This window comes from Marmota monax, unplaced genomic scaffold (assembly GCF_021218885.2).
Source record: "Marmota monax isolate L192 unplaced genomic scaffold, Marmota_monax_Labrador192_F-V1.1 WCK01_AAM20220418_F8-fsc00336, whole genome shotgun sequence".
NCBI classification, from domain to species: Eukaryota; Metazoa; Chordata; class Mammalia; order Rodentia; family Sciuridae; genus Marmota; species Marmota monax.
Genome location: NW_026693839.1, coordinates 740,975 through 768,556, shown reverse-complemented (window position 1 = coordinate 768,556; position 27,582 = coordinate 740,975). Strand labels below are relative to the sequence as shown.

Below are 27,582 nucleotides of genomic sequence, written 5' to 3'. Positions count from 1 at the left end.
TGGACATCACTGCAAGACACTGTCTTAAAAAAACGAAACAACAAAAAAGCATGCAATATATTTTAGTAAATTATTTATTCAACCGCTTCTTTAGGTTCTCAAGGTGTTCCATATTAACATCTTGTAATGCAAGTACCACTGCTCTACACGAGGAAGGATTAAATGAAATAGTCATTAGACAGCACAAATCTATTAGATCTCTCTGACATTTCTGCAAACCTTCTAGGAACTTTTGGTATTTAAGAGGATCTTTTTTTAACTGTTTCATTTCTGGTACGGAAAACCCTATCAAACTAGTAAGTATTTCATCTACAAAGTCTACATCGAGGTATGCAGTACCATCAGAAATCTTTGCAGTTATATTCCAAATGCCACCAGAACTTGAGAGATTTCCAGTTAAAGTTACAATAAATGCTTTGATTTTCACTGTAGTAATTTCCTTTGGTTTGTTAGCCATTAGAACAGACAAATAGATAAAAGGTGGTGAATACAAATCCATGCCAGTAAAAAAATCAGTGCTAGTCTCTGAGGAACGTAAAGAACAGGTATGTAAATGGTAACCATTTTCATTAGAAATTTGTGAGCTTTTTTTCAATACATCATTGACCAGTTCTTTACTTAATATTTTATCATTTAAGGAATAGCTACTTGAACGGCTGATGATTTGTTTTATTTTATAATCTGTCTCTGAGTTTTTATCTTTTCTTGTAAAATCATGGGCTAAGGACACATTACAATGATCCAAAAAAACACTGCTGTTTTTGTCTCTAGCAGAAGGACTACCAAAACACCTATCTTCATGAGTCCCTTGTTTAGATAAATGTTCTTCATTCCATTTACTATTTTCTTGTTTGTAAATCAAAGAACAGTCATGCAGAGTATTAGGTTTATGTGAAAATCTCTCTATGTTTTCATCTTTGTTTCTGTTCAAAGTCAATGTCTGCAATTCTCTAGTTTCCATTTGTTCTTTCTGGACAGTTTCTTCTAAAAGCAAGGCCTCCTCCAGTGAAAAGTCATCTACTTCCCCATCAGTGAAATGCACAGATTGGTTTGGTGGTTTCTCCTTTGGTCTAGGAGAAACAACAAATCCTGGCTCAATACCTGGTTGTCTTGTGGGAATAGTATTTGAGGAACTACCTGTATTGAAACACCTTTCCAAGGAGGTGTCATTATTTGCTGCAAGTTCATCATTTTCATCAAGACTTGCCAAGAGTTCTTCATCAGAAGGTCCTAAGGCAGGATCTAGAGCATCTGTAACTCTGGGGATGTTTTGGCAAGAATTATTTGGTATGACTGAAACAACGGGATCAGGTTCCCCAATTAATCTTGCAAGTACTTTTTCTTGTGCATATTCTTCTAAAAGAGCATCTACTTCACCTCCCAAAACCTTTACATTTTCTGGTTTCAACAAGAGAACACCAAGACGGAAAGAAATGTTTCCATAAATTAAAATTTTTGTACCTGGAGGAAGATCACTATGAAGAGCTGGAACAGACTGGTATTCCATTCCCTGCAATTGTATAATTCCATCAGTTAGCTGCAGCATCAACATTCGTGAAGACTTTGCTTCCCAAGGTTTGGGGGTAACTTGTGTTTCAGCAGTAACTAAATCATTAGTTGTATTCTTTCCTCTCAACTTCTGTACCTGGGAATATGCAGGTTGACTTACATCAACCAAGGAAATAATCTGTAGAGCATAAAATCCATTCAATTCTCCTTTTGGAAGTTCTAAAATGCCATCAGGTAAAAGAGGATGTTCCAAATCTCTCAGATCAGTAAGTAGCCATTGCTCAAATACTTGTTTGTTTATTTGTGCCTGACTCAAATTAACATTATTACTTTCTTCTTGGATCCAGTTAATACAAGCTTCCAGCCACATTAGAGGTACTTTAACATGCCACGTAGCTAACAGCCAGGTTTCAACTCTTGAAGCAATACCAGTTACACTCATTTCTGTTACCTGAAAACAAAAAAATTAAATATTATGATAATATAGTACATTTAATTACAGCTACTACTATTCTCTAAAATGTACAAATACATATAAATAATATATCTTTTCTATTTTTCTCTAACATCCTATAAATCTTTGAATTTCTACTCATCAAATTCAAATATCAGAATAATCTGATAGTATAATGAGAAAAGCAAAACATTTGAGACAGATATACTTAAGGTTGAAAGCTGTCAAATTAGAGCTATATGATCTAAATTAAGTTTCATAATTTTTCTAACCCAGATGTTTCATTTATAAAGTGTCAATGACAACATCTATCTTATAGCATTAAGAATTACATGATCCATGGGTTGGGGTTATAACTCAGTTGGTAGAGCACTTGCCTAGCACATGTGAGAAACTGGGTTCTATCCTCAGCACCACATAAAATAAAATAAAGGTATTGTGTTCATCTACTATAAAAAAAAAAAAAAAAAAAAGAATTACATGATCCAGATGTAGGAGTGCATACCTGTGATCCCAGCTACCAGGGAGGCTTAAACAGGAGGATACCAAGTTCAAGGCCAACCTGGGCAACTTAGCAAGATGTCGTCTCAAAAAAGTAAAAAAAACCTGGGGATATAGCAACTTAATGAGACCCTGTCTCAAAAAAAAAAAAAAGAATAAAGTTATAACAAAAAAACCTATAGTTATTTTTATTTTAGACTGTATGATCAGTTTCTACATTGGATAAAGTCTTAGACTTCACTGAAATTAGTAAACTGATACTTTTTTATAAGTTCTTTAACAAGAAAAATAACAGCAGACTGAGCTGATATAAAACATCTTATTTGTTTCACTAAACATTCTCAGTAGCCCTGTCAGGCAAATAAGCAAAACAGTAAGTATTAATCCATCAAGTATTCACAAAAGTTGAATTTATGTCTCCTACAAATGAAGATTATTTTTCATACCTGGAATTGAGCCCAGGGACGCTTAACCACTGAGCCACATCCCCAGACATTTTCTACATTTTATTTAGAGACAGGGTCTTGCTAAGTTCTTAGGTCCTCAATAAATTGCTGAGGCTGACTTTGAACTCATAATCCTTCTGCCTCAGCTTTCCAAGATGCTGGAATTATAGATGTATACCTGGGAAAATGAAGATATTTAAGAGAGAGAATTTATTTAAGTTTTAATCTATCTGTAAGAAAACTAACTTGGAAAAGCAGCACAGAATTTGATAACAGGATTGAGAACTGGTAGTTCAATAGAGTACTCAAACCCTCTACTGCTCAGAAATGGCCTTGAGAGGTAAGACAATTAGCACGTAAGGGTTATAAAATGTAGCTGAGCCAGGCACAATGGCTCATCCCTGTAATCCCAGTGGCTTGGGAAGCTGAGACAGGAGAATCATGAGTTCAAAGTCAGCCTCAGCAAGGTGCTTAGCAGCTCAGGGAGACCCTGTGTGTCTAAATAAAATACAAAACACAGCTAGGGATGTAGCTCAGTGGCCGAGTGCCCCTGAGTTCAATCCCTATTATTAAAAAAAAAAAAAAAAGATGAAACTGTAGAAAGAATTGCGGGCCTAATTTCATGGGTGCAAGAATTTGATAGTACGGTTCTTGGGAATCCTGTTATCATTCAGGGTAGAACAGAGGCTACACAAAATAAAAACATGAAGCTGGAGTGAGAGAAACAGAAATAAGTGACTATGAGAAAGGTATTCTTTCTTAGCCTGTTTCCTAATTTCTATACTTACCTCATAAAAATTAAAGATAGGAGGACACAAGCAGTAATTCTCAGTATAACTGTAGTACCAGATAATCTTTCACTTATAAATTCTGTGATCAAGTTGTTCAACTTCAAGGTATCCTACTTATCTGATTTGTAAAATAATAATAATAGCATTTTCTTTTTAGATTTGCTATGGACATTAAATTAATATAGAAAAAGCAGCAGTTGGCACATAGTAAGACCTAGGGAATGTAAACTATATTATTAAAATACCTACTATAGCCAGGTGTGATGATACATGCCTATAATACCAGCTACTCTGCACGTTGAGGCAGGAGGATCTCAAGTTTAAGGCCAGCCTGGCTTACTGAGACTCAGTACCAAATAAAATTAAAATCCTGGGCTGGGGAGCTCAGATGCTCCTGGGTTCAATCCTAGCAAACAAACAAAAAACCCTTAGTTATTTGTATTTTAGATTGTATAACCAGTTTCTACACTGGATAAAATTCTAGATGTCACTGAAATTAGTAAACTAACACTTTTTCATAAGGTTTTAAACAAGAAAATAATACACCTACCTGAGATTTTAGGAGCTTGAACTCTGAAAATGCTAGCTTAACTCACCTTAAGCTATACCGTAGCAACAAAACTATTTTATACTGTATCTCTGTAAGAACAACTGAAAGAAGTATAATACACCCCTGACAAATGCAAAGAGAGAAAACTAAAACTTCAGTTTATTCTTGATGCTAAAACTGCCAAACATCTTCTCATATTTCTCAGTGACATGGACTCCTTATCATTGCCTTTAAATTATTCTTTTGTCCTATATTTCTGTCCTAGCACAAGTAAATGCCAGATAAGTCCTTGTTATCACTAAAATTTTTTTTAAAGACCCATAAAAGAGGATATATAATCACATAGCTCTCAGGAACCCATAGAATGAATTATTATTAATTTAATAAACTATTAAAATTTATAGAGATGGCTAGTGACAGTGGCGCATGCCTATAATCCCAGCTCAGGAGGATGGGGTGGGAGGATCGAAAGTTCAAGGCCAGCCACAACAAATCAGAGAGGCCCTATACAACATAGTGAGACACTGTGGGTTCAGTCCTTAGCACCACACAAAAAAATTTAAAAAAAGATATTGTGTCCATCTACAAAAGAAAATGTTTAAACAAAAGGGGAGGGAGGTGCTGGAGGTGTACCTCAGTGGTAAAACACCCCTGAGTTCAATCCCCTGTATAAATAAATAAATAAGGGACATTAGGTCATTTTAATTATGGAACTGGTGAATCTTTATATTGAAGAAAATGATTAAGAGCATATATATATGTATATACATATACACACACATATATATGTTTAATGTATATATATATATTTTTTTTAATTCTATATGAAATCAATGGAAAAATTCAAAAGTAAGAAGATCTTTTCCTGTTGTGATGAAAATCAACGTGAAGTTGAGGGTGGGTAGCACATGCCCATAATTTTAGCTACTAGAAAGACTAAGGCAGAAAGATTCAAAGTTCAAGGCCAGCCTGGCAGAACTGGCAAGACCTTGCCCCATCACAGAAAATAAAGCTGGGCGTAGTGCTACATTCCTGTAATGCCAGCAATTTAGGGGTCTGAGCCAGGAGGAGCAAAGGTCAGAGCTAGTCACAACAACTCAGCAAGACCCTATCTCAAAATAAAAAATAAAAAGGCTTGAGATGTGGCTCAGTGGTTAAGAGTCTCTGGGTCTAATCCCTGATACCAAAAAAAAAAAAAAAAAGGGTTGGAGGCAGGCACACTGGTACATGCCTATAATCCCAGCTACCTGGGAGGCTGAGGGAGGAGGATCACAAGTTCAAAGTCAGCTTCAGCAAATTAGTAAGACCCTTTGTCAAAATTAAAATTTAAAAGAATTAGGGAGTAGTTCAGTGGTAGAATGCCCTGGATTCAATTCTCAACACTGTAAGCAACTGGGAGAGGAGACAAAAAAAGATAAGAAACGATATAGTGTCAAATTGACAAGTCTCTGTAACAAAGAAACCAAGAGTCTTTAAATCAGCTCCCTGAATTATCAAATGAAAATACCCGATTGTCACAAAAAGTAAAACATAAAACAGGTTATACAGTATGCTAACTTTTGTACATGAAATACAGAAAAATAATCATATTCTTAATTATATGTGTATTCATGAAGGACCTCCAGAAAGACATATGAGAAACATAAAACTTCGTCCCCCAGAAGGACATAAAAGAAACATAAAAATTCAAGTACATGGCTACATTCAATAACAAGAGCAAAATCTTCATTGTCAGGAACAGAGGAGATATTTCAAGAGTGGTAATGGACACTAAAACCATGCAGCCCACTGGGAATAGGGAGGGGACTTAGATAAAAAACAGTGTCACTAAAGCTCCAACGTCCAGCATACCTTGCACAGGACAAAAAAACCAAAACCGGAACGGAAGTCTTGCTGGAATTGATGGAAAACAACATCCTACCCAAAACGTACCTGTGGCCTGTAGAAGAAACAGAGGCACCTGGAGGATAGAAACTGGGCTTGCATAGCATGTATGAGGGTACATAACATATACAGGATGGTTCAGAATTGGGCTATTCATAAAAATAAAAATCCCTAATAAAACAACCAACATAGAGCCAGTACCAAACTAAGAAAACTCCCAAACCAAAGTGGAAAAACTTCTATTCAACATGAGCCAGCAAACCAAAATTATATACTCCAGGAAAATTGTAATCATAATCATTGGCCACAGCAGCAGATACAAGCAGGAGAATTCAAACCTAAAGAAAAAAATTTAAAATTAAGAATTTAAAAAAATATTTTTAGTTATACATAGACACAGTATCTTTATTTTGTTTATTATTTTTATGTGGTGCTAAGGATAGAACCCAGTGCCTCACATGTACAAGGCAAGTGCTTTGCCACTGAGTCATAACCCCAGCCCTAAAATTAAGACTCTTAAAGAGAATACTAAAGACAAATAGAGAATTTATGCATTGGAAAGTACCTGAAACACACTACAAAGAAAGATTAATAGGGCTGTGGATATAGCTCAGTTGGTAGAGTGCTTGCCTTGCATGCCCAAGGCCTTGGGTTCAATCCCCAGTACCAAAAAAAAAAAAAAAGAAAGAAAGATTAATAAATTAAGCAAAGAGGCGGGGGAAAGCTAAGAAGTAGTGAAGACAGGTTCCAACAGTGAAATAATTACAGCTTTAGAAGAAGAAACTAGCAGTGAAGGAGATATTTTTTAAAAGATAATGACTGAAGGGCTAGGGGCATGGATTAGTAGTAGAGTACCTACCTAGTATGTGCAAAAACCCTGGGCTCCAATCCCCAATATGGCAAAAAGAAAAATAAAAAGATAATGGTTGAGCCAGGTGTGATGGCACATGCCTATAATTCTAGCAACTCAGGAGGCTAAGGCAGGAGGATCTGGAGTTCAAAGCTAACCTCAACAACTTAGCGATGCCCTAAGGAACTCAGCAAGATCCTGTCAAAATACATGTATATATACAAAATTAAAAATGTGGCTCACCCCTGGGTTCAATCCCTGGTACAAAAAAAAAAAAAGATAATGGTTGAAACTTTATTTTAAAGTTTAAAAAAAAAAATGACCTTCTAGGTTGAAAAGCCCAATATTACTAATCAGCATTTTCTAAAATCAAATCCCCTTAAATATAGTGTGGCAAATGAAAACATTACAGATATAAGAAAAAAGTATCTTAAGAGCCAATAAGCTAGATGTAAAATTCTAGTTAATAAAAATGTAGAAAATGAGAAAAAGAATTCACAAGGAAATTAAGGTATTCTCATTTTGCCAAAGAGGATAATAAAAATAGTAAGTTTGGAATTTTACAGAAAAATATAAAATGTGTTTGTGGTAAGGATGACGAGTATTGGGAAAACATTTATAAACACCCTAAAACTCCATGCGAAATGAATTTTTTTTCCTGGTACTAGGGTTTAAACCTCAGGGGCACTCTACCACTAAACTACATCCCTAACCCTTTCATTAAATTTTATGACAGGGTTTTTTTTTTTTTCCTTTCCTTCTCTCTCTCTCTCTCTCTCTCTCTCTCTCTCTCTCTCTCTATATATATATATATATATATATATATACATACAATTGTAGATGGACACAATACCTTTATTTTATTTATTTTTATATTGTTCTGAGGATCAAACCCCGTGCCTCACACATGCTACACATGTTAGGCAAGCGCTCTACCACTGAGCTATAACCCTTTATGATAGGATCTTGCCAAGCTACCAAGGCTGACCTCAAACTTGCCTCAGCCTCCTGAGTAGATGGAATAGATGAGATTATAGGCATGTTCCATCACTCTTGGCCAAAATGAATTTTTAAAAAGTCATAAAACTTAGCATAACCCTGTATCAAAATAGAAAATAAGGGCTCTGGATGTAGCTCAGTGGTAGAGAGCTTGTCTAGTATGTACAAGTTGATCCTGGGTTTAATCCTGAGTTCAGAGGGGAAGAAAAACCTAAGAATGAAACAATGTCAACAAATCTTGGAAGCCAAATACAAATAAGTAAGTGGTACATAACTTAGCAGGCATCAGAAAGTTGAATGTTAAACTGGTTTTAAGGATGGCTTAAAAAAACCTCAAACCCAGGATGGGGTTGTGGCTCAGCAGTAGAGCGCTCGCCTAGTTATCAACTTCCTAACCTGGGTTTAATCCTCAGCACCACATAAAAATAAATAAATAAGGAGAGAGGAAGATGGCGGCGAGGGGAGTGCATTGCCCCCGTGTGCTGCTTCACTGTGTGGGAGTATGACAAGTCAGGACGGCTAAAGGCTATCTTGTTAGGAATTTCCAGCAATAGTGGGGTGCTCCGGAACCTGGAGGAAGGATTTCCATCGCACGAGGATCAGCTACGGGGACTCAAACGCGAGAGGTTTGTCGCACGGAGGGTAACACTGCTTATTCAGCAAATCGCCCCGCGGCTAGAGTCTACAGCGCGCGCTGGGAAACGAGGAGATAGCGACGCAGGGATACAGCACTGCAGTTTCTGCCAGCTGTGCAAGCACCCTACTCACAGCTGAATTCTGGGTTCGAGACGGGGGAAGGAAGCGGTCCATCTCGGTTCTCCACACCGGTCAGACCACAGAGGAGGCCAGCGGCCACCATGTTGGAAAGCTGACGTCACCATCCCTGTTTTCGACTGACCGCAGCTAATTCAGCCATAGAACAGGTAATTTCAGGCTTCCATTCGCCTGTGGCTTGCAGACAGATTGCTCGGGCTCAGTGCCTGGGTGCTTCTTAGTGCCTGCTCTTATCGGAGCGAGCACCGAGCGCGGGGCGGCCGAGTTCCGGCTCCCGGAACCGCCCTGGCCCAGGGCTGGGGAGCCTGCGGAGGCTGCGGCCGAGTTCCGGCTCCCGGAACTGCCCTGGCCCAGGGCTAGGAGCCCGCGGAAACTGCTTCTCGGTCGGGGTCCTGCTGAGGGCCGGTCAGGACTCACCCGTTGCTTTGGTTGCCCGGCAAGGGGAACGAAATGCTGCCATTCGCATAGGATACCAACATGGCAGAGATCTGATGTCATCAGAAAGCGTCGGAGGAGAGAACTTCATCAATACCAGCGGCGACAGAAACAGTTGGTCTCCTGGTAGGGGGGGTGAGGCACAGACACCCGAGTCTCTCTCGATTTGTCCTCGAGCCAGAGGGGAGGAGCCGGGCCGCTGCCAGTGCCCTGAGCAGGCCCAGCGGCTCGCCGGCGTGGTGACCACGTGACCCCAATTGGAGAGGGGGCGGAGCGGAGCCGCCACCCGCGCCCACAAGGTGGGCAGACCCGCGACCCAGTGGTACACGGGCGTGGTAGGAAGGGCAGGGCAGAGTAGCCACCCGCACTTGCAAGGTAAGCAGACCTGTGACAGACTGGCGGGTCAGGCCCAGCGGCCTGCCAGCGTGGTACACACGTCACCCCAACTGGAGTAGGGGCAGAGCAGATCCTTCACCCACGCCCGGATCAGGCCCTGCCGGTGTGGTGGTCACGTGACCCCAATTGGAGTGGGGGCGGAGCGAAACCGCCACCCGTGCCCGCAGGGTGAGCAGACCTGTGACCAACCTGCAGATCAGGCACAGCGGTCCGCAGGTGTGGTAGGAGGGGCAGAGCAGAGCCGCCGCCCGCGCCTGCAAGGTAGGCAGACCTGCGACAGACCGGCGGATCAGGCCCAGGAGCCTGCCAGCGTGGTAGCAGAGTCGCCACCCGTGCCAGGAACAGGCCCAGCGACCTGCCGGCGGGGTAGTCACGAAACCACAATTGGAGTAGGGGCAGAGCAGAGCCACCACCCATGCCCGAAAGGTGGGCAGATCTGCGACCGACCAGCGGGACAGGCCCAGTGGCCTACCGGTACGACAGACACGTCACCCCATTTGGAGTAGGGGCAGAGTAGAGCCGCCGCCCGTGCCTGCAGGGTAGGCAAACCTGCAACCGACCGGCGGATCAGGCCCGGTGGCCTGCCGGCGTGGTACACTCGTCACCCCAATTGGAGTAGGGGCAGAACAGAGCCGCCGCCAGCGCCCAGAACAGGCCCAGTGACCTGCCGGCGTGGTAGTCACGACACCCCAATTGGAATAAGGAGAGAGCAGAGCCGCCGCCCGCGCCTGCAGGAAAGAAACGCAAGCAGTATGAAAAGACAAGGAAAGAAAGGACCACAAGCAATGCAGGTCAATGCAACTTTAGAAGAGGTAACAGCTGCAGCAGATGGAATGTCAGATAAAGAATTCAGGATATACATGCTTCAGATGATCTGGAGTATCAAGGAAGACATTAGACAGCAAAATCAGACAATGAAAGATCACTTCGACAATGAATTACGCAAACAAATGCAGGAAGCAAAGGATCAACTTTACAGGGAGATAGAGGTTATAAAAAACAAACAAACAGAAACCCTAGAAATGCAGGAAGCAATAAACCAACTTAAAAACTCAATGGAGAATACTACCAGCAGAGTAGAACACTTAGAAGATAGAACATCAGACAATGAAGACAAAGTATTTCAACTGGAAAAGAACATAGACAGCTCAGCAAGACTGTTAAGAAACCATGAGCAGAACATCCAAGAAATATGGGATAACATTAAGAGACCAAACTTAAGAGTCATTGGGATACAGGAAGGTACAGAGCTCCAAACCAAAGGAATGAGCAGTCTATTCAATGAAATAATACAAGAAAACTTCCCAGACTTGAAGAATGAGACAGAATCCCAAATCCTAGAAGCCTACAGGACGCCAAATGTGCAAAATCATAAGAGATCCACACCTAGACACATTGTAATGAAGATGCCCAACATACAGAATAAGGAGAGAATTTTAAAAGCTACAAGAGAAAGGAAGCAGATTACATTTAGGGGTAAGCCAATCAGGATAACAGCTGATCTTTCAACACAGACTCTGAAAGCTAGAAGATCCTGGAATAACATATTTCAAACACTGAAAGAAAATGGGTTCCAACCAAGAATTGTGTATCCAGCGAAATTAAGCTTCAGGATGGAAGATGAAATTAAAACCTTCCACGATTAACAAAAGTTTAAAGAATTCGCAGCTAGAAAACCATCTCTTCAAAACATCCTCGCCAAAACATTACAGGAAGAGGAAATGGAAAATAACAATGAAAACCAACAGTGGGAGGTAGGACAGTAAAGGGGGGGAAAATAATCAAAGAGGAAAACAAACCATGTTTAGTAACAGAAATAAACAAATATGGCTGGAAGAACAACCCATATCTCAATAATAACCCTAAATGTTAATGGCTTAAACTCACCAATTAAGAGACACAGGCTAGTAGAATGGATCACAAAACAAGACCCAACAATATGCTGCCTACAGGAGACGCATTTGATAGGAAAAGACATACATAGGCTGAAGGTGAAAGGTTGGGAAAAATCATATCACTCATATGGACTTCGGAAACAAGCAGGAGTGTCCATACTCATATCAAATAAAATAGATTTCAAGCCAAAGTTAATCAAAAGGGATAAAGAGGGACACTACATACTGCTTAAGGGAACCATACACCAACAAGACATAACAATCATAAATATTTATGCCCCAAACAATGGTGCAGCTATGTTCGTCAAACAAACTCTTCTCAAGTTCAAGAGTCTAATAGACCACCATACAATAATCATGGGAGACTTCAACACACCTCTCTCACCACTGGACAGATCTTCCAAACAAAAGTTGAATAAGGAAACTATAGAACTCAATAACACAATTAATAACCTAGACTTAATTGACATATATAGAATATACCACCCAACATCAAGCAGTTACACTTTTTTCTCAGCAGCACATGGATCCTTCTCAAAAATAGATCATATATTATATCACAGGGCAACTCTTAGACAATATAAAGGAGTAGAGATAATACCATGCATCTTATCTGATCATAATAGAATAAAACTGAAAATCAACGATAAAAGAAGGAAGGAAAAAGCATACATCACTTGGAGAATGAACAATAGGTTACTGAATGATCAATGGGTTATAGAAGACATCAAGGAGGAAATTAAAAAATTCTTAGAGATAAATGAAAACACAGACACAACATATCGGAATCTATGGGACACATTGAAAGCAGTTCTAAGAGGAAAATTCATTGCTTGGAGTTCATTCCTTAAAAAAAGAAAAAACCAACAATTAAATGATCTCACACTTCATCTCAAAATCCTAGAAAAAGAAGAGCAAAACAACAGCAAAAGAAGTAGAAGGCAAGAAATCATTAAAATCAGAGCTGAAATTAATGAAATCGAAACAAAAGAAACAATTGAAAAAATTGACAAAACTAAAAGTTGGTTCTTTGAAAAAATAAACAAAATCGACAGACCCTTAGCCATGCTAGCAAAGAGAAGAAGAGAGAGAACTCAAATTACTAGCATACGGGATGAAAAAGGCAATATCACAACAGACACTTCAGAAATACAGAAGATAATCAAAAACTATTTTGAATCCTTATACTCCAATAAATTAGAAGATAGTGAAGGCATCTATAAATTTCTTAAGTCATATGATCTGCCCAGATTGAGTCAGGAGGATATAGACAACCTAAACAGACCAATATCAATTGAGGAAATAGAAGAAACCATCAAAAGACTACCAACTAAGAAAAGCCCAGGACCGGATGGGTATACAGCAGAGTTTTACAAAACCTTTAAAGAAGAACTAACACCAATACTTTTCATGCTACTTCAGGAAATAGAAAAAGAGGGAGAACTTCCAAATTCATTCTATGAGGCCAACATCACCCTGATACCTAAACCAGACAAAGACACTTCAAAGAAAGAAAACTACAGACCAATATCTCTAATGAACCTAGATGCAAAAATCCTCAATAAAATTCTGGCCACTCGGATACAAAAACATACCAAAAAAATTGTGCACCATGATCAAGTAGGATTCATCCCTGGGATGCAAGGCTGGTTCAATATACGGAAATCAATAAATGTTATTCACCACATCAATAGACTTAAACATAAGAACCATATGATCATCTCGATAGATGTGGAAAAAGCATTCGACAAAGTACAGCATCCCTTTATGTTCAAAATTCTAGAAAAACTAGGGATAACAGGAACATACCTCAATATTGTAAAAGCAATCTATGCTAAGCCTCAGGCTAGCATCATTCTGAATGGAGAAAAACTGAAGGCATTCCCTCTAAAATCTGGAACAAGACAGGGATGCCCTCTCTCTCCACTTCTGTTCAACATAGTTCTCGAAACACTGGCCAGAGCAATTAGACAGACGAAAGAAATTAAAGGCATAAAAATAGGAAAAGAAGAACTTAAATTATCACTATTTGCAGATGATATGATTCTATACCTAGCAGACCCAAAAGGCTCTACAAAGAAACTATTAGAGCTAATAAATGAATTCAGCAAAGTGGCAGGATATAAAATCAACATGCATAAATCAAAGGCATTCCTGTATATCAGCGACAAATCCTCTGAAATGGAAATGAGGACAACCACTCCATTCACAATATCTTCAAAAAAAATAAAATACTTGGGAATCAACCTAACAAAAGAGGTGAAAGACTTATACAGTGAAAACTACAGAACCCTAAAGAGAGAAATAGAAGAAGATCTTAGAAGATGGAAAAATACACCCTGTTCATGGATAGGCAGAACCAACATCATCAAAATGGCGATATTACCAAAAGTTCTCTATAGGTTTAATGCAATGCCAATCAAAATCCCAAGGGCATTTCTTGTAGAAATAGAGAAAGCAATCATGAAATTCATATGGAAAAATAAAAGACCCAGAATAGCAAAAACAATGCTAAGCAGGAAGTGTGAATCAGGCAGTATAGCGATACCAGACTTCAAACTATACTACAGAGCAATAGTAACAAAAACAGCATGGTACTGGTACCAAAACAGGTGGGTGGACCAATGGTACAGAATAGAGGACACAGAAACCAATCCACAAAACTACAACTATCTTATATTTGATAAAGGGGCTAAAAGCATCCAATGGAGGAAGGATAGCATCTTCAACAAATGGTGCTGGGAAAACTGGAAATCCATATGCAACAAAATGAAACTGAATCCCTTTCTCTCGCCATGCACAAAAGTGAATTCAAAATGGATCAAGGAGCTTGATATCAAATCAGAGACACGCCGTCTGATAGAAGAAAAAGTTGGCTACGATCTACATTCGGTGGGGTCGGGCTCCAAATTCCTCAATAGGACACCCATAGCACAAAAGTTAATAACTAGAATCAACAAATGGGACTTACTCAAACTAAAAAGTTTTTTCTCAGCAAAAGAAACAATAAGAGAGGTAAATAGGGAGCCTACACCCTGGGAACAAATCTTTACTCCTCACACTTCAGATAGAGCCCTAATATCCAGAGTATACAAAGAACTCAAAAAATTAGACAATAAGAGAACAAACAACCCAATCAACAAATGGGCCAAGGACCTGAACAGACACTTCTCAGAGGAGGACATACAGTCAATCAACAAGTACATGAAAAAATGCTCAACATCTCTAGCTGTCAGAGAAATGCAAATCAAAACCACCCTAAGATACCATCTCACTCCAGTAAGATTGGCAGCCATTAGGAAGTCAAACAACAACAAGTGCTGGCGAGGATGTGGGGAAAAGGGTACACTTGTACATTGCTGGTGGGACTGCAAATTGGTGCAGCCAATTTGGAAAGCAGTATGGAGATTTCTTGGAAAGCTGGGAATGGAGCCACCATTTGACCCAGCTATTCCCCTTCTTGGTCTATTCCCTAAAGACCTAAAAAGAGCATGCTACAGGGACACTGCTACATCCATGTTCATAGCAGCACAATTCACAATAGCAAGACTGTGGAACCAAACTAGATGCCCTTCAATAGATGAATGGATTTAAAAAATGTTGCAATTTTACACAATGGAGTATTACTCTGCATTAAAAAATGACAAAATCATAGAATTTACAGGGAAATGGATGGCATTAGAGCAGATTATGCTAAGTGAAGCTAGCCAATCCCTAAAAAACAAATGCCAAATGTCTTCTTTGATATAAGGAGAGTAACTAAGAACAGAGTAGGGACGAAGAGCATGAGAAGAAGATTAACATTTAACAGGGATGAGACGTGGGAGGGAAAGGGAGAGAGAAGGGAAATTGCTTGGAAATGGAAGGAGACCCTCAGGGTTATACAGTGGAGGGGGTAGAGAGAGAGGAGGGGAGGGGAGGGGAGAGGTGGGGAGGGGGGAGGGTGGAGGATGGGAAAGGCAGCGGAGCACAACAGACACTAGTATGGCAATATGTAAATCAATGGATATGTAACTGATGTGATTCTGCAATCTGTGTATGGGGTGAAGGTGGGAGTTCATAACCCACTTGAATCAAAGTGTGGAATATGATATGTCAAGAAATTTGTAATGTTTTGAACAACCAACAATAAAAAATTTAAATAAATAAATAAATAAATAAACAAATAAAAATAAATACATAAGAAACAAAACAAAACAACAACAACAAAAAACTCCCAGAACCCACAAAAGGCAATACAAGTACTCTGGAAGACAAAAGAAGAGTCTAAAAATAGATTTGATTGGAAGAAGACATTTTAAATTGTGGCCAACACTAGCACATGTCAGAAACTTAGACTTCTACTTTCTGGAAAGGAAAAAGAGATGGTCTCTAGCCTGGAGACAATAAGAGTAAAGCTGAAAGTAGACACAAGCATACTGAAAACACGGAGAATCACTTGTTTTAAAATACTTAAATACTTAATAAATTCTTAAATACTGAATGCTGAACATATAACACTCTCTTCATCCACAAAGCTTCAAGAAGTATCAGTGACTAGTCCTATTTTCTCCAAGAAAGAGACTGAAAAATCTTTCTCTGGGCAATCTTATCACCAACAGAAAAGACCTAAAGATACTAACATGAAAGATTTCCAATTAAACAGCCCATTTAAAAATTTTTTATTAGTTATTGATGGACTTTTATTTATTTATTTATTTATTTATTTATAAGTGGTACTGAGAATTGAACCCAGTGCCTCACACATGCTAGGCAAGTGCTCTACCATTGAGCCACAACCCCAGCCCTTAAACAGCCCATCTTGAGACCACATCCAGATCCAGAGTTCCAATCAGCTTTCTAGTTTCCCACTCTTAATTATGACAAGTTATCTAATAAGAAACTATATCAGAGAAAAATGCAATGAATTGATTATGGAGATGAAAACTTCAAATAGCTATCATTAATAATATCCTCAGGCAGGTAAGATATCATATTCATTAATTAAGAGTAGTATGCTGTAACAAGGAATAGGACCAAAAAAAACTGAGAAATTTAAAATGACAAAAGTTATAAACTCAGTAGAATAAATGGAACATAAAGTTATAAAAATCTCCAAAAGCAAAAACACTAGTACAAAGAAATCTATGGTACACAGAAGGAAAGACAAAAACAAAAAGGAAACCCAGAAAGTCTTAATAAAGTAGGCGTTCAAAAAAGGGGGGGGGCAGGAGGAGAAAATAATAAAAAATAAATTGTCCAGAACATAAAGACAAGAGTTTCCAAATAGAAAGGAACCAACACAAAGAATATCATTACAAAATTTTAGAATACAGGGATAAAGACTCTACAGCTCTCTGAGCGGGAAAACACAACAAATAGGTAACACTGAGAGCCCACAAAATGAAAATGGCTTTATGCTTCTCAGTATTAGCTAGCAGGTAAATAAGCAATTATTTCAAATTTCTGAATGAAAATAATTTCTAACCAATAATTCTTCACCTAGGCAAAGTATCTATCAATTATGACAGTGAAATACATTTGGTCACCCCATCATTGTCTCAATTATAGAAGATGTGCCCTAACATAACAAAGAAATAAATCAAGAAAGAAGAACACATGAGGTCTTACACAAAAGAAGGGTAAAACATGGTGAAGGGTATTTAAGGAATATAAGGACAAACAGTCAGAGGGCTTCAGGATAGATTATTTTTTCAACAAGATGAAACTGTGTAAGACCACTATATTCAGGTTTTCACATAATCATTTTTCTTGATTTACTCTTTTGTGACACTGGAACACTGATGCCTCTCAATGTAGAGAGGAGATTTAAATAACCAAAATAGTTCGGAGGTTGATAATATATAGAATATTGTATTTATATTTATTTCCTCTGAAAATAAAGCAAGATAACTCAAGAGAAAAACAAAGGTTGTAGAGAAGAGATACAGCACTATTTATATACAACATGACCTAGTTGTAGGCATCATATATGTAGTCATAAATAATACACACTCTAAATACTAATCAGACAAAAATTTTAACATGACCATGTGTGAGGATGGAGATGAAGGACAGTGAGAAAGATAGGTGAGACCAAATCCTCATCTCTAAGGTAAAAGTCAACAGAAAAACTAAAACTGAAAAACAAGAAGCAGAAATCTATGCCTGGTTTTCAGAGATATCACAGTAAATACAAAATAGAATCCACTTGAAATGCTTATAGTAGTGGGGAGCAAGGGATGTCTTTTTCAAAATGCTTTAACCTGTGCACCTGTAACAAAGGCAGGAGGATCGAAAGTTCAAGTCCAGGCTCAGCTACTTCAAGATCCTGCCTAAAACAAACAAACAAACAACAACAACAACAAAACAAAAACAAAAAAACAACTTTTTTAAAAAAGGTCTGCGGTGGAGCTCAGTGGTAGAGCATGCCTAGGTTCAATTCCCTATGCTGTTAACCTTGGTTTTTTTCCAGTTTTTTTTTCAGGGCCAAAGACAGAACTCAGGGTCTTATACATGCTAGGCAAGCATTTTGCCACCCAGCTAAATCCCCAACCCCTCAATCCCCCAATATGGCGGGGGGGGGGGGGAACACTTTAAAATTTGATATTTAAATGATTTATGTATAACACATTTCTTCTATCGTCTAGGTTTCAGTGATTTCTTTGCACTGATTTTAATGTTTAGACTTTTTTTTTATTGCTGGGAGAAGTGGTGCGTGCCTGTAACCCTAGCAGTTTGGGAGGATGGTGAGTTCAAAGCCAGCCTCAGCAAAAATCGAGGCGCTAAGCAAATCAGTGAGACCCTGTCTCTAAATAAAATACAAAACAGGGCTGGGGATATGACTCAGTGGCTGAGTGCCCCCGTGTTCAATTCCTGGTACCCCCCCCCAAAAGTTTTTTTTTCAAATTTTTAAAAATTTGTTCTAATTAGTTATACATGACAGAATACATTTTGACATATCATACATAAATGGAGTATAACTTCTCATTTTTCTAGTTGTTTATGATGTAGATGAAAATTTTCTTAACTTTATCTTCCATCTTTCTAAGTTCTTCATTACTGCTACTAGCAATGAACAAAATAGCACAAGAGTATATGTGTTTAAAACTTAAAAGGTATTGCTGGGCATGGTAGCACATACCTATAATCCCAATGACTTGGGGAGACTGAGACAGGAGGACTGCAAGTTCAAAGCCGGCCTCATCAATTTAATGAGGCCCTAAGCAACTTAGCAAGGTCCTGTCTCAAAATAAAACATAAAAACAGCTAGGGATGTGGCTCAGTGGTTAAACATCCCTGGGTTAAGTCCCTCATACCAAAAATAAATAAATAAATAAAATAAAGATCATAAACTTAACAAAGCAAGGATGTCTACTGTCAGTATTTCAACACTGTACTAACAATAAGGCAACAGAAAGAAATAAAAGGCACATAGTTTAAACAAGGAAAAATAGTATAAGAGAGACCTGTAGGCCAATGGAACACAACAGAGAGCCCAGAAATAAACCCTCATGTGTCTGGTCAAATGATTTTTGACAATAGTGGCTGACTATGGGAAAGGTATAGTCTTCTTTTCAACAAATGATATTACATGCTAAAGACTTTAAACAGACCTTATCTTACAACATATACAAAACATCTCTGTGAAACATAGATAAGACTATAAAAAGACACACACGCTACCACAGTTTGGGAGAAACAGAGGCTAGACTTACATCCTGACTATGTAAAGAATTCTTAAAATTTAGTAAGAAAACAAAAATCTTAAAATCAGCAAAAGATTTGAGCACATATTTCACACACAAAAATATGTACATGGCAAACAAACACATGAATAGAGGCTCTCAATCATCAAAAATACATACAATAAAAAATTCTAGAAAGAATGTGGGGGAAAAGGAACATTTATACAGTGCTGGTGGAATTGTAAATTAGTACAACCACTACCAAAATCAGTAATGGAGGTTCCTCAAAAGATTAGAAATGGAACCACCACATGACCCAGATCTCACTCCTCAGCATTTATCCAAAAGAATTAAAATCAGCATACTATAGCATATATGCATACAGGTTTATGCCACCACAATTCACAATAGCCAAGTTACAGAACCAGTCTAGTACTCATAATGGAATTTTATACAGTCATAAAGCACAAAATTATGTCATTTGCAGGTAAATGGATGGAACTGGAATATATCATGAAATAAGCCAAACTCAAAATCAAGGGTCAAATGTTTTCTCTTTTATGCAAAAGCTAGAGAAGAGAGAGGACAGAGGGAATTTTCATGACAATAGAAGAGAGATCAGTAGTGGAGAGGATAGAGTGAGGGAATAGGGAAGGAACTGGATAATGAAATTGACCAACTTGTGTATATACACAAATATATCACAATGGATTCCACTATTTTTTTTTAGTTGTAGATAAACACCTTTATTTTATTTGATTATTTTTATGTGGTGCTGAGAAAGCCTGTGCCTCACACATGCCAGGCAAGCACTCTTACCACTGAACTACAACTCCAGCTCTCCACAAATTTTATAGTTACAATGTGACAATAAAAACATATGTGCTTGCCTGTTCTTTCTCTCTCTTGTGTTTTTGATTATGGAGATAGGCACTTGCTACATTGCCCAGGCTGGTCTTAAACTCCAGAGCTCAAGCCATCCTGAGTAGCTAGAACAATAGGCACATGCCATCATGCCCAACTTAAGATGTTCAATATTATTTTATTTAGAGACAAGGTCTCTAAATAAAATACAGTAGAGAAATGGAAAATTAAATTCACAATGTTATACCACTATGCACATATTAGATAGCCAAAATTATGAAGCTGGGCACAGTGGTACATACATGTAATCCCAGTAGCTCTGGAGGCTGAAGCAGGAAGATCAGAGTTCAAAGCCAGCCTCAGCAACTTCCCGAGGTCTTAAAGCAACTCAATGAGACTTTGTTTCTAAATAAAATAAAATAGGGAAGGTACTGGGCAACAAAATTGATCAACTTGTGTCAAAAGGGCTAGGGATATGGTTCAGGGGTTAAGCATCACTGGGTTCAATCCCTGGCACCAAATAAAATAAATAATACAAATAAATAAAATAAATAATACATTCAATACAAACATGACTGTTGAGCACATCTGTAATCCAAGTGGCTTGGGAGGCTAGAGAAGAATCATGAGTTCTAAGTCAGCCTCAGCAACAGAGAGAGGTGCTTAGTAGCTCATTGAGACCCTGTCTCTAAATAAAATACAAAATAGAGATAAGGCTCAGTGGCTGAGTGTCCCTGAATCCAATCCTTGGCCCTCCCCACCTCCAAAAAAAAACTGACTGTGGGCACCGGATGCTATGGCACATGCCTGTAATCCCAGAGGTTTGGGAGGCTGAGATAGGAGGATTGCAAGTTCAAAGATAGCCTCAGCAAAATGTGAGGCACTAAGCAACTCAGTGAAACCCTGTCTCTAAATAAAATACAAAATAGGGCTGGGGAAGTGGCTCAGTGGTTGAGTGCCCCTGAGTTCAATTCCTGGTACCACCACCTCCACCCCAAAAAAATCCTGACTGTGAACATTTATAGTAACTTTATTCATAAACACAGAAATTGGAAACATGTACTTCAACTGGCAAATAAATAACAAAGCATGGTATACCCAAATAGTAAAATACTACTTAGTAATTAAAAAAAAAAAAAAAAAGTATTAATGCACACAAAAACACAAATGCAGTAAATGAAGCCAAAGAATATATAATTTCATTTATAAGAAATTCTGGAATATGTAACACTACAAAAACAAAAAACAATTTAATGGTTGCCAAAGGCTTGGAGTGTGGAAAGGGACACAAAGAAATTTTGGGGTCAATGGAACTGTTATTGTGGTAGTTACACTGACTACAGGTACATGTGTTATCAAAACTTACAGAACTTACACCAGAGTATAAATTTTATTGAGTGTAAATTATGGCCCAATAGAAAAACTAAAGGTAAACATCAAAAGAAGAGAAATATAATTAACTACCTTTCACACTAGCTAAGGAAAACAGAAGAAAACAATTCAAGAAAAGGCACAAAGAGTGGATAAGTGCTATAAATAGAAACAGTCCAAATCTGTCAGCAACAATAATGAACATAATAGGTTAAACTCACCTATTAAAAAATAGTCTCAAATTGTATAAACCAAAACCAGATGAATGCTTCACCAAAACGTGAGACCTAAAACAAAACCAACACCAAAATATGAAATTAATTACAATAAAGGTATGCTAATATGCAGAAGCTAGAAGTGGAAAAGGAAAAGAAAGATGGGGCAGATATCATAAAAATCAAAGGGACATCAGTAGAGGAAAGGGACCAAGGGGTGGGAGGTGGGGAGGGATCAGGGAAACGCTGAGAAGTGATACTGGCCAAATTATGTTGTTACACTGTGTATTGAGTACATGTACAAAAGTGTAACAACAAATGCCATCAGTATGTACAACTATAATGCACCAATAAAAATGTGGGGAAAAAAAGATTTTAATAAGGGCATGTTAAAACCGCTCAACATGATTCCATGTCATAGCTTGGAAATACCTTTTCCTCAATACTGAGATCTGTACTCATGTGACCTAAGATTTCAAAGTGCAATTTAATTGCACCTGTTATATTTTTTTATATTTATTTTTTTAATTGTAGTTGGACACAATACCTTTATTTTATTTATTTATTTTTATGTGGTGCTGGGGATCGAACCCAGGGCTTTGCACGTGCTAGGCGAGCGCTCTACCACTGAGCTACAACCCCAGCCCTGTTGTAATTTTTTTAATCTCAAAAATTAAGCTAGATCTATAGCCCTTAGCTGCCCTGATTCAATATGGTACTTATTTCCTCCACTAAAATTTAAACACCACAGTGCTGGCAAATGAACCTAGTCTAATTTTCAAAGATGTTGTGGTAATGTGATTATGGTCATCAAGTAAACTGAAAGGAGAACAAAGTACAAATTCAGCAGAGTTATAAATTGTCTCAGTGAATTATAAATGCATAATTACAGCTAAAATGCTTGGATAATATTTTATCCTATACATCATTCTGAATAGAATATATGCCCCTAAGTTATTATTTGCAGCCAAGTAACACAAATGCTATTTTCCACATGACCCTATTAAATACCATGAGATGATAGTGTTTAGATTTTTAGAAGGAGGCAGGAACTAGCAAGAAAGGAAGAAAGACTAATTGTGAATAGAAAAGGTCAAGGTTAGACAAAAAATGAAATGAAAAGGATAACTTCAGAGATATCAGTCCTATATTCCAGCAGGTACAGGAGTATAAACAGAGAATTAAAGATAAGGATTTGCTGAAAATAAATTCAAAGCTCTTAGTTTTAAGATTTTAATTTTTTTCAAAATACTTATATCTGCAGCATTATCTAACCCTCAAAATAATAATCTGCAATAGACAAGATATTACCATCTGCCTGACAGATGATGAAACTGAGGTACAAAGATTAAGGCATAAAGATCAGTAGACACAGAGCTAGAACTTAAATCCTGTTCATTTCTATTCCTATACCTTTTTCCAGACTGTATTTACTTAAGCACAAAGGGAAAGTATACCCAGTCCCTTAGATAAAAATCCAAATAAATGGTCATTTTTATAAGAGTATCACACTATTATTAAAACAAACAGAGTATAAACAGAGAATTAAAGATAAGGATTGTTACACTGTGTATTGAGTACATGTACAAAAGTGTAACAACAGATGCCATCAGTATGTCAGACTTCATGTAAATAATAACCTTACCTAGCATACTCTAAATTCTTTCATTTACAAAGTCAAATAAAAAACTTAAAAACTTCTACTTACTTTTACCTTTGTGATAGTGTCAAAACAACAGTGTTATAGCTAAACAGTATTTTTCCTTTCTCTGTAAGACTAAAATGCCACATAGAATAATTTTTATATTTTTCAAAATATTATAAACTGACATTTTAATGCTTATATGTCAATTTTTGTTTTAATTTGAAACATGCATTTCCCAGTATGTGCTACTGAAGACACAAAGTAACAAAACTCCTTTCAGCTGACAAGTAGATCAAATTCTAAAAAACACTGTTCATTAAACCATATGAACTAAATTGTTCTGTTAATGTGTGCCAGTCCTAAATAATAATTCCAAGTACTGCCCTCCAGATTTGAATCTCAATACTTCTGTAATCTCAACTGACATACCATAACTTGATAGTAATGTTATCATAAACAAACAAAGAAAAAACAGGACATTAGTAAAACACAAGCAAATGTTATGAGTGATACATTGTACAAGCACTCAAAATACAGCTATTCTCAAATATTTTACCAAAAAGTCAAGAACTTGGGGGTGGGGGTGGGGGATAGACTGCTAAATGCATGTCTGTTACACAGAGTTTTTCACCTCAGCAAAGTAGAAGGTATGATTAATCCAGAACACATATATAGTCCATATAACATATCAGAATTTTAATAAAAAGATGATTAAAAAATAGGACTCTTTCCTTTGGATTACAAAGAAATGTTTGTTAAAATGTTTAATTGAGGCAGTGGAGCATGCCTATAATCCCAGCTACTCAGGACACTGAGGCAAGAAGATCACTAAATATGAGGCCAGCCTCAGCAATAGTGAGATCCTGATTCAAAATAAAACTTAAAAAGGCTTATGGTATAACACAGCAGTAGAGCACTTACCTGGCATGTGCCAGGCCTAGAGTTCAACCCCTAGTACTAGGGTAATGAAAAAACAACAACAAAAAACTTTTAACACACAGGATCTATATTATGCCACCCCACCCCACCCGGCTCCGCTCCCATCTCCAGCATTGAACCCAGGGCACTCTACCACTGTCTACCACTGTGCTACATCGCCATTTTGAGACAGGGTCTCGCCAAATTGCTCAGGGTCTCATTAAATGCTGAGGATGGCTTCAAACTTCCAACCCTTCTGCCTCAGCCTTCCCAGTTGCTGGGATTACAGGCATGCACCACCATGCTGGTTACATTACACGGTTTAGACTGGGATTCAATAAATGAGAACCTTAATCATTTGGTAAATTGTATTACTAGCATCTAGTCCTTCAGAGAATTCTTAAGGTTTTCATCCCTTCCCTTCTTGAGAAACTGAGCACCCACAGTCACAGCAGCTAGTAGCAGCTCAAAAGAGAGGTTAGCTAGGGCAGCACAATTTCCCATCTGCTGATACACAAAGAATAGCTTCTGATCTTCATCCACTGCACAAGATAAAAATAAATTTGGAAAAGATATCTTTTAAATTGTGTACCAGAAAAAAAAAAAAAAAGTCAATCTATAAGGTTGACTTACAGATTAATTCAATCAGCCTCACTCACCCAATTTTAAAAACAGAAAAAGCTACCATCCTTTTGGATATAGTATGTGGCATTCAATCAATAACTAAAATTTAAAAACACTTAACTTCTTTTTGTTTGTTTTTTTAATTCAGTTTTGTTTTTGTTTTTTGCTACTGGGAGTAGAAGCCAAGGGCACTCTGCTATTGATCTATATCCCCAATCATTTTTAATTTTTAATTTTGAGTCAGGGTCATGCTAGATTGCAAAGGCTGACCTCAAACTTGCAATTCTCTTGCCTCAGCCTCTTACTGGAATAAAGGTGTGTACCACCAGGCCCAGCAACAATAAAAATATTTAAATCCATTCTATGTGTCCATTACCTTCATCTAAAAAAACAAATGTAAGTCTGTGTCTTAATTTTGGGGGGATGATTTCATAATAATTTTGGAATTCTGAGAAGGTACTCTAAAAATTAGAGAGGAAAAAAATCTACAATGACTAAAATCAGAAAAGCAATCAGAGGAGCTTTTTGTAGATGCTCCATAACTTAATGTAGGAAAAGACAGAATAAAAGTCTGAAACTCAATTCTACTGTGATCCTTCTTAGTCTTAATTCTCTCCTCCATAAAACAAACAAAGCAAACCCCAAAGATAACCACAACTTATTCAAAAGGGTGTAATTAAACATTACTGCACCCTGTCTAGCACATAATGGGGAATTCAGGAAATGGTAGTTATAAAAAATATTTAAATGACAATCCAGTTGGCTAGTGTATAATGTCAATTACATTAGCCTAACTAAAATAAAGGCCACAGTTAATACTATCTCTAAAATCACTGAAGGCCCAAAATCATCACTACACCATTTATTCCAAACAATTACACCAGACAGAAGCCACTGAATGAATTAAATGGAATCACAAGTCTTTGAATGAGCACAGATTTTTGTGTTTGTGGTGCTGGGGATAGTGCTCTGTCACTAAGAAAATACTGCCAGTCCTGGGCACAGGTTTCATACTGTTAAAACTCGCAATTTTAAATAAAAAATGAAAGGATGGAGAAAAGACGAGTTCCTGTTATCTAAGGAGGAAACAAAAAGAGCAAATAGAAGAGATAAGAAAGACAAATGGAGGCAAGACCAAATAACAATCTCACAATAGCATCTAAAGAAAGTTGACATATTATGGTCTAGTCAAGACAGTGGTATTGGGAGGAAGCTGGCCCTCTCCAGAGCTGCTTGCTGCTTCCGTTGGATTCCCACTTTTCACCGCTTATCAAGGCAGAATAACATAGATGCAACAAAACTATTAACTTTTTTAAAAGCATCATTATTACAATTCTCTTATATGTGCTTATTAGTGTTAGTGAAACACCCCATATTTTTAGTGAGACTCAACTAAATGTTGCAAATCCTGACTAGCAGATTAAATCTCCATAATGTATTACCAGCCCCTACATACACTCATCAATTCTTGGGTGAAGGTTTAACAAAAATCCTAACTTTGTACTTTCTAACTAAAATGTGAGCTCAGTTTTACTTCTTTAACAAATACATTTTTCATGGTGGGAGCATTTGAAAATTGCATTAACATTTAAGGACTTTTAGAAGCTGCACAACCCCAAACGCTGTGTTCTTAATAGTTTTTGTCGAGGCATCTTCCGAGAATGTAAATGTTGGTACTTCAAAAGTCCTAACAAGAGTTTTCTTCCTAATCATGCAAGTAAATAATGGACGAAAGTAATTACTACAAAGCTACTTAAAAGAATGTTGCTAAAAGTATGTTGCAAATTACTCAAGAAACTGTTATAGCAGTAACGAATCAGCACAAATTCATTACCACACAATCTTCTCTCTCTCTCTCTGTACGTACACACACATGTATTTCTATAGCAGATATAGCCTTATGGGTAGATTACAAAATCTTTACGCTCAGCTTGCGTTTGGAATGATGGGTGGAAGATGGAAGGCTGAGCAACCATGCGAAAAGCCAGGTACTAGCAGAGCTAACGATTTCCCATGACCTTAAGCGTTTTAACAAAATAAGTCATCATAACTTGGCGCAGGGGTCTTACAAAACAAGTGTAAACGGAACAGGCCAGAGGAGGAGCTATTTGAGGAGGAGGACTTGTGTTTTCATCACTGCCCAATCCCATGACTCAAGGTAAGCGCTTTGGAGTTGAATGAACGGAATGCGGATGTCTGCAGCACATTTTGCGATTAGCATTTTAGCAGATGAACAATACTTAAGTTTTTCTCAAACTACAACGACTAAACTACAAATACCTGCATCACAGGGCCCATTAAGATAAAAAAGAAGAAAGAAACGAGAAGTCTCATTAGAACGGAGAGCACTGACTCCGGGGCGAAACCTGAGCAGCCCTCCCAGAGTCCAGGCTGTCCGCGCGTTTTCCCGGATCCCGCCCCAGAGATAAGCGGGCCGCGAACCGCGGGCTGCGCCTGACTGGCACGGTAGACCGCTACAAACATCGGGTCTCTGAGGCGTAGGCGCGTTGCACTTACCACCGCGCAGCTGGTCCCGCAGCCCGGCAGCCCGGGGAGGGGAGGAGAAAGCCAGGGAGGGAGGGAGGGAGACGCAAGTGTGAACTGTAGAAACGGGGGTTATAGATCTGGGCCGAGCACCGACCTGGGCGTTCTGCCTTCCTCGTGCAACAGCGGATCCTGGGCCGCGCCCTGAGAACTGAAATCGCCACAGCGCGCCACCTAATTTTTTTTTTTTTGCCTTTTCCCGCCAGATTTGCCCCGCGCTCGCGCCCCTCCTCCAACCCCAAAAGACTCC

General features: G+C 38.2%; 1 protein-coding gene across 7 annotated transcripts; it reads right to left on the bottom strand.

Moving 5' to 3' along the window:
* Positions 1–56: 56 nt before the first annotated feature.
* Positions 57–27,580, bottom strand: Rmi1 (RecQ mediated genome instability 1). Of its 7 annotated transcripts, XM_058585010.1 has the most exons (6): positions 27,430–27,580; positions 21,608–21,673; positions 3,951–4,107; positions 2,911–3,088; positions 2,469–2,596; positions 57–1,960 (listed from the first exon to the last, which is right to left on the bottom strand). In XM_058585010.1, exon 6 carries the CDS (start codon positions 1,949–1,951, stop codon positions 71–73), a length of 1,881 nt encoding a protein of 626 aa, XP_058440993.1. In that variant the 5' UTR covers positions 1,952–1,960; positions 2,469–2,596; positions 2,911–3,088; positions 3,951–4,107; positions 21,608–21,673; positions 27,430–27,580; the 3' UTR covers positions 57–70. The 7 variants fall into 7 exon arrangements, with proteins under 7 accessions (XP_058440993.1, XP_058440992.1, XP_058440995.1 ...); XM_058585009.1 differs by lacking the exon at positions 3,951–4,107; XM_058585012.1 differs by lacking the exons at positions 2,469–2,596; positions 2,911–3,088.
* Positions 27,581–27,582: the final 2 nt, after the last annotated feature.

Coding starts and splice junctions, on each gene's coding strand:
- Rmi1 (XM_058585010.1), bottom strand. CDS start 1,951: ATGAGTGTAACTGGTATTGCTTCAAGAGTTGAAACCTGGCTGTTAGCT.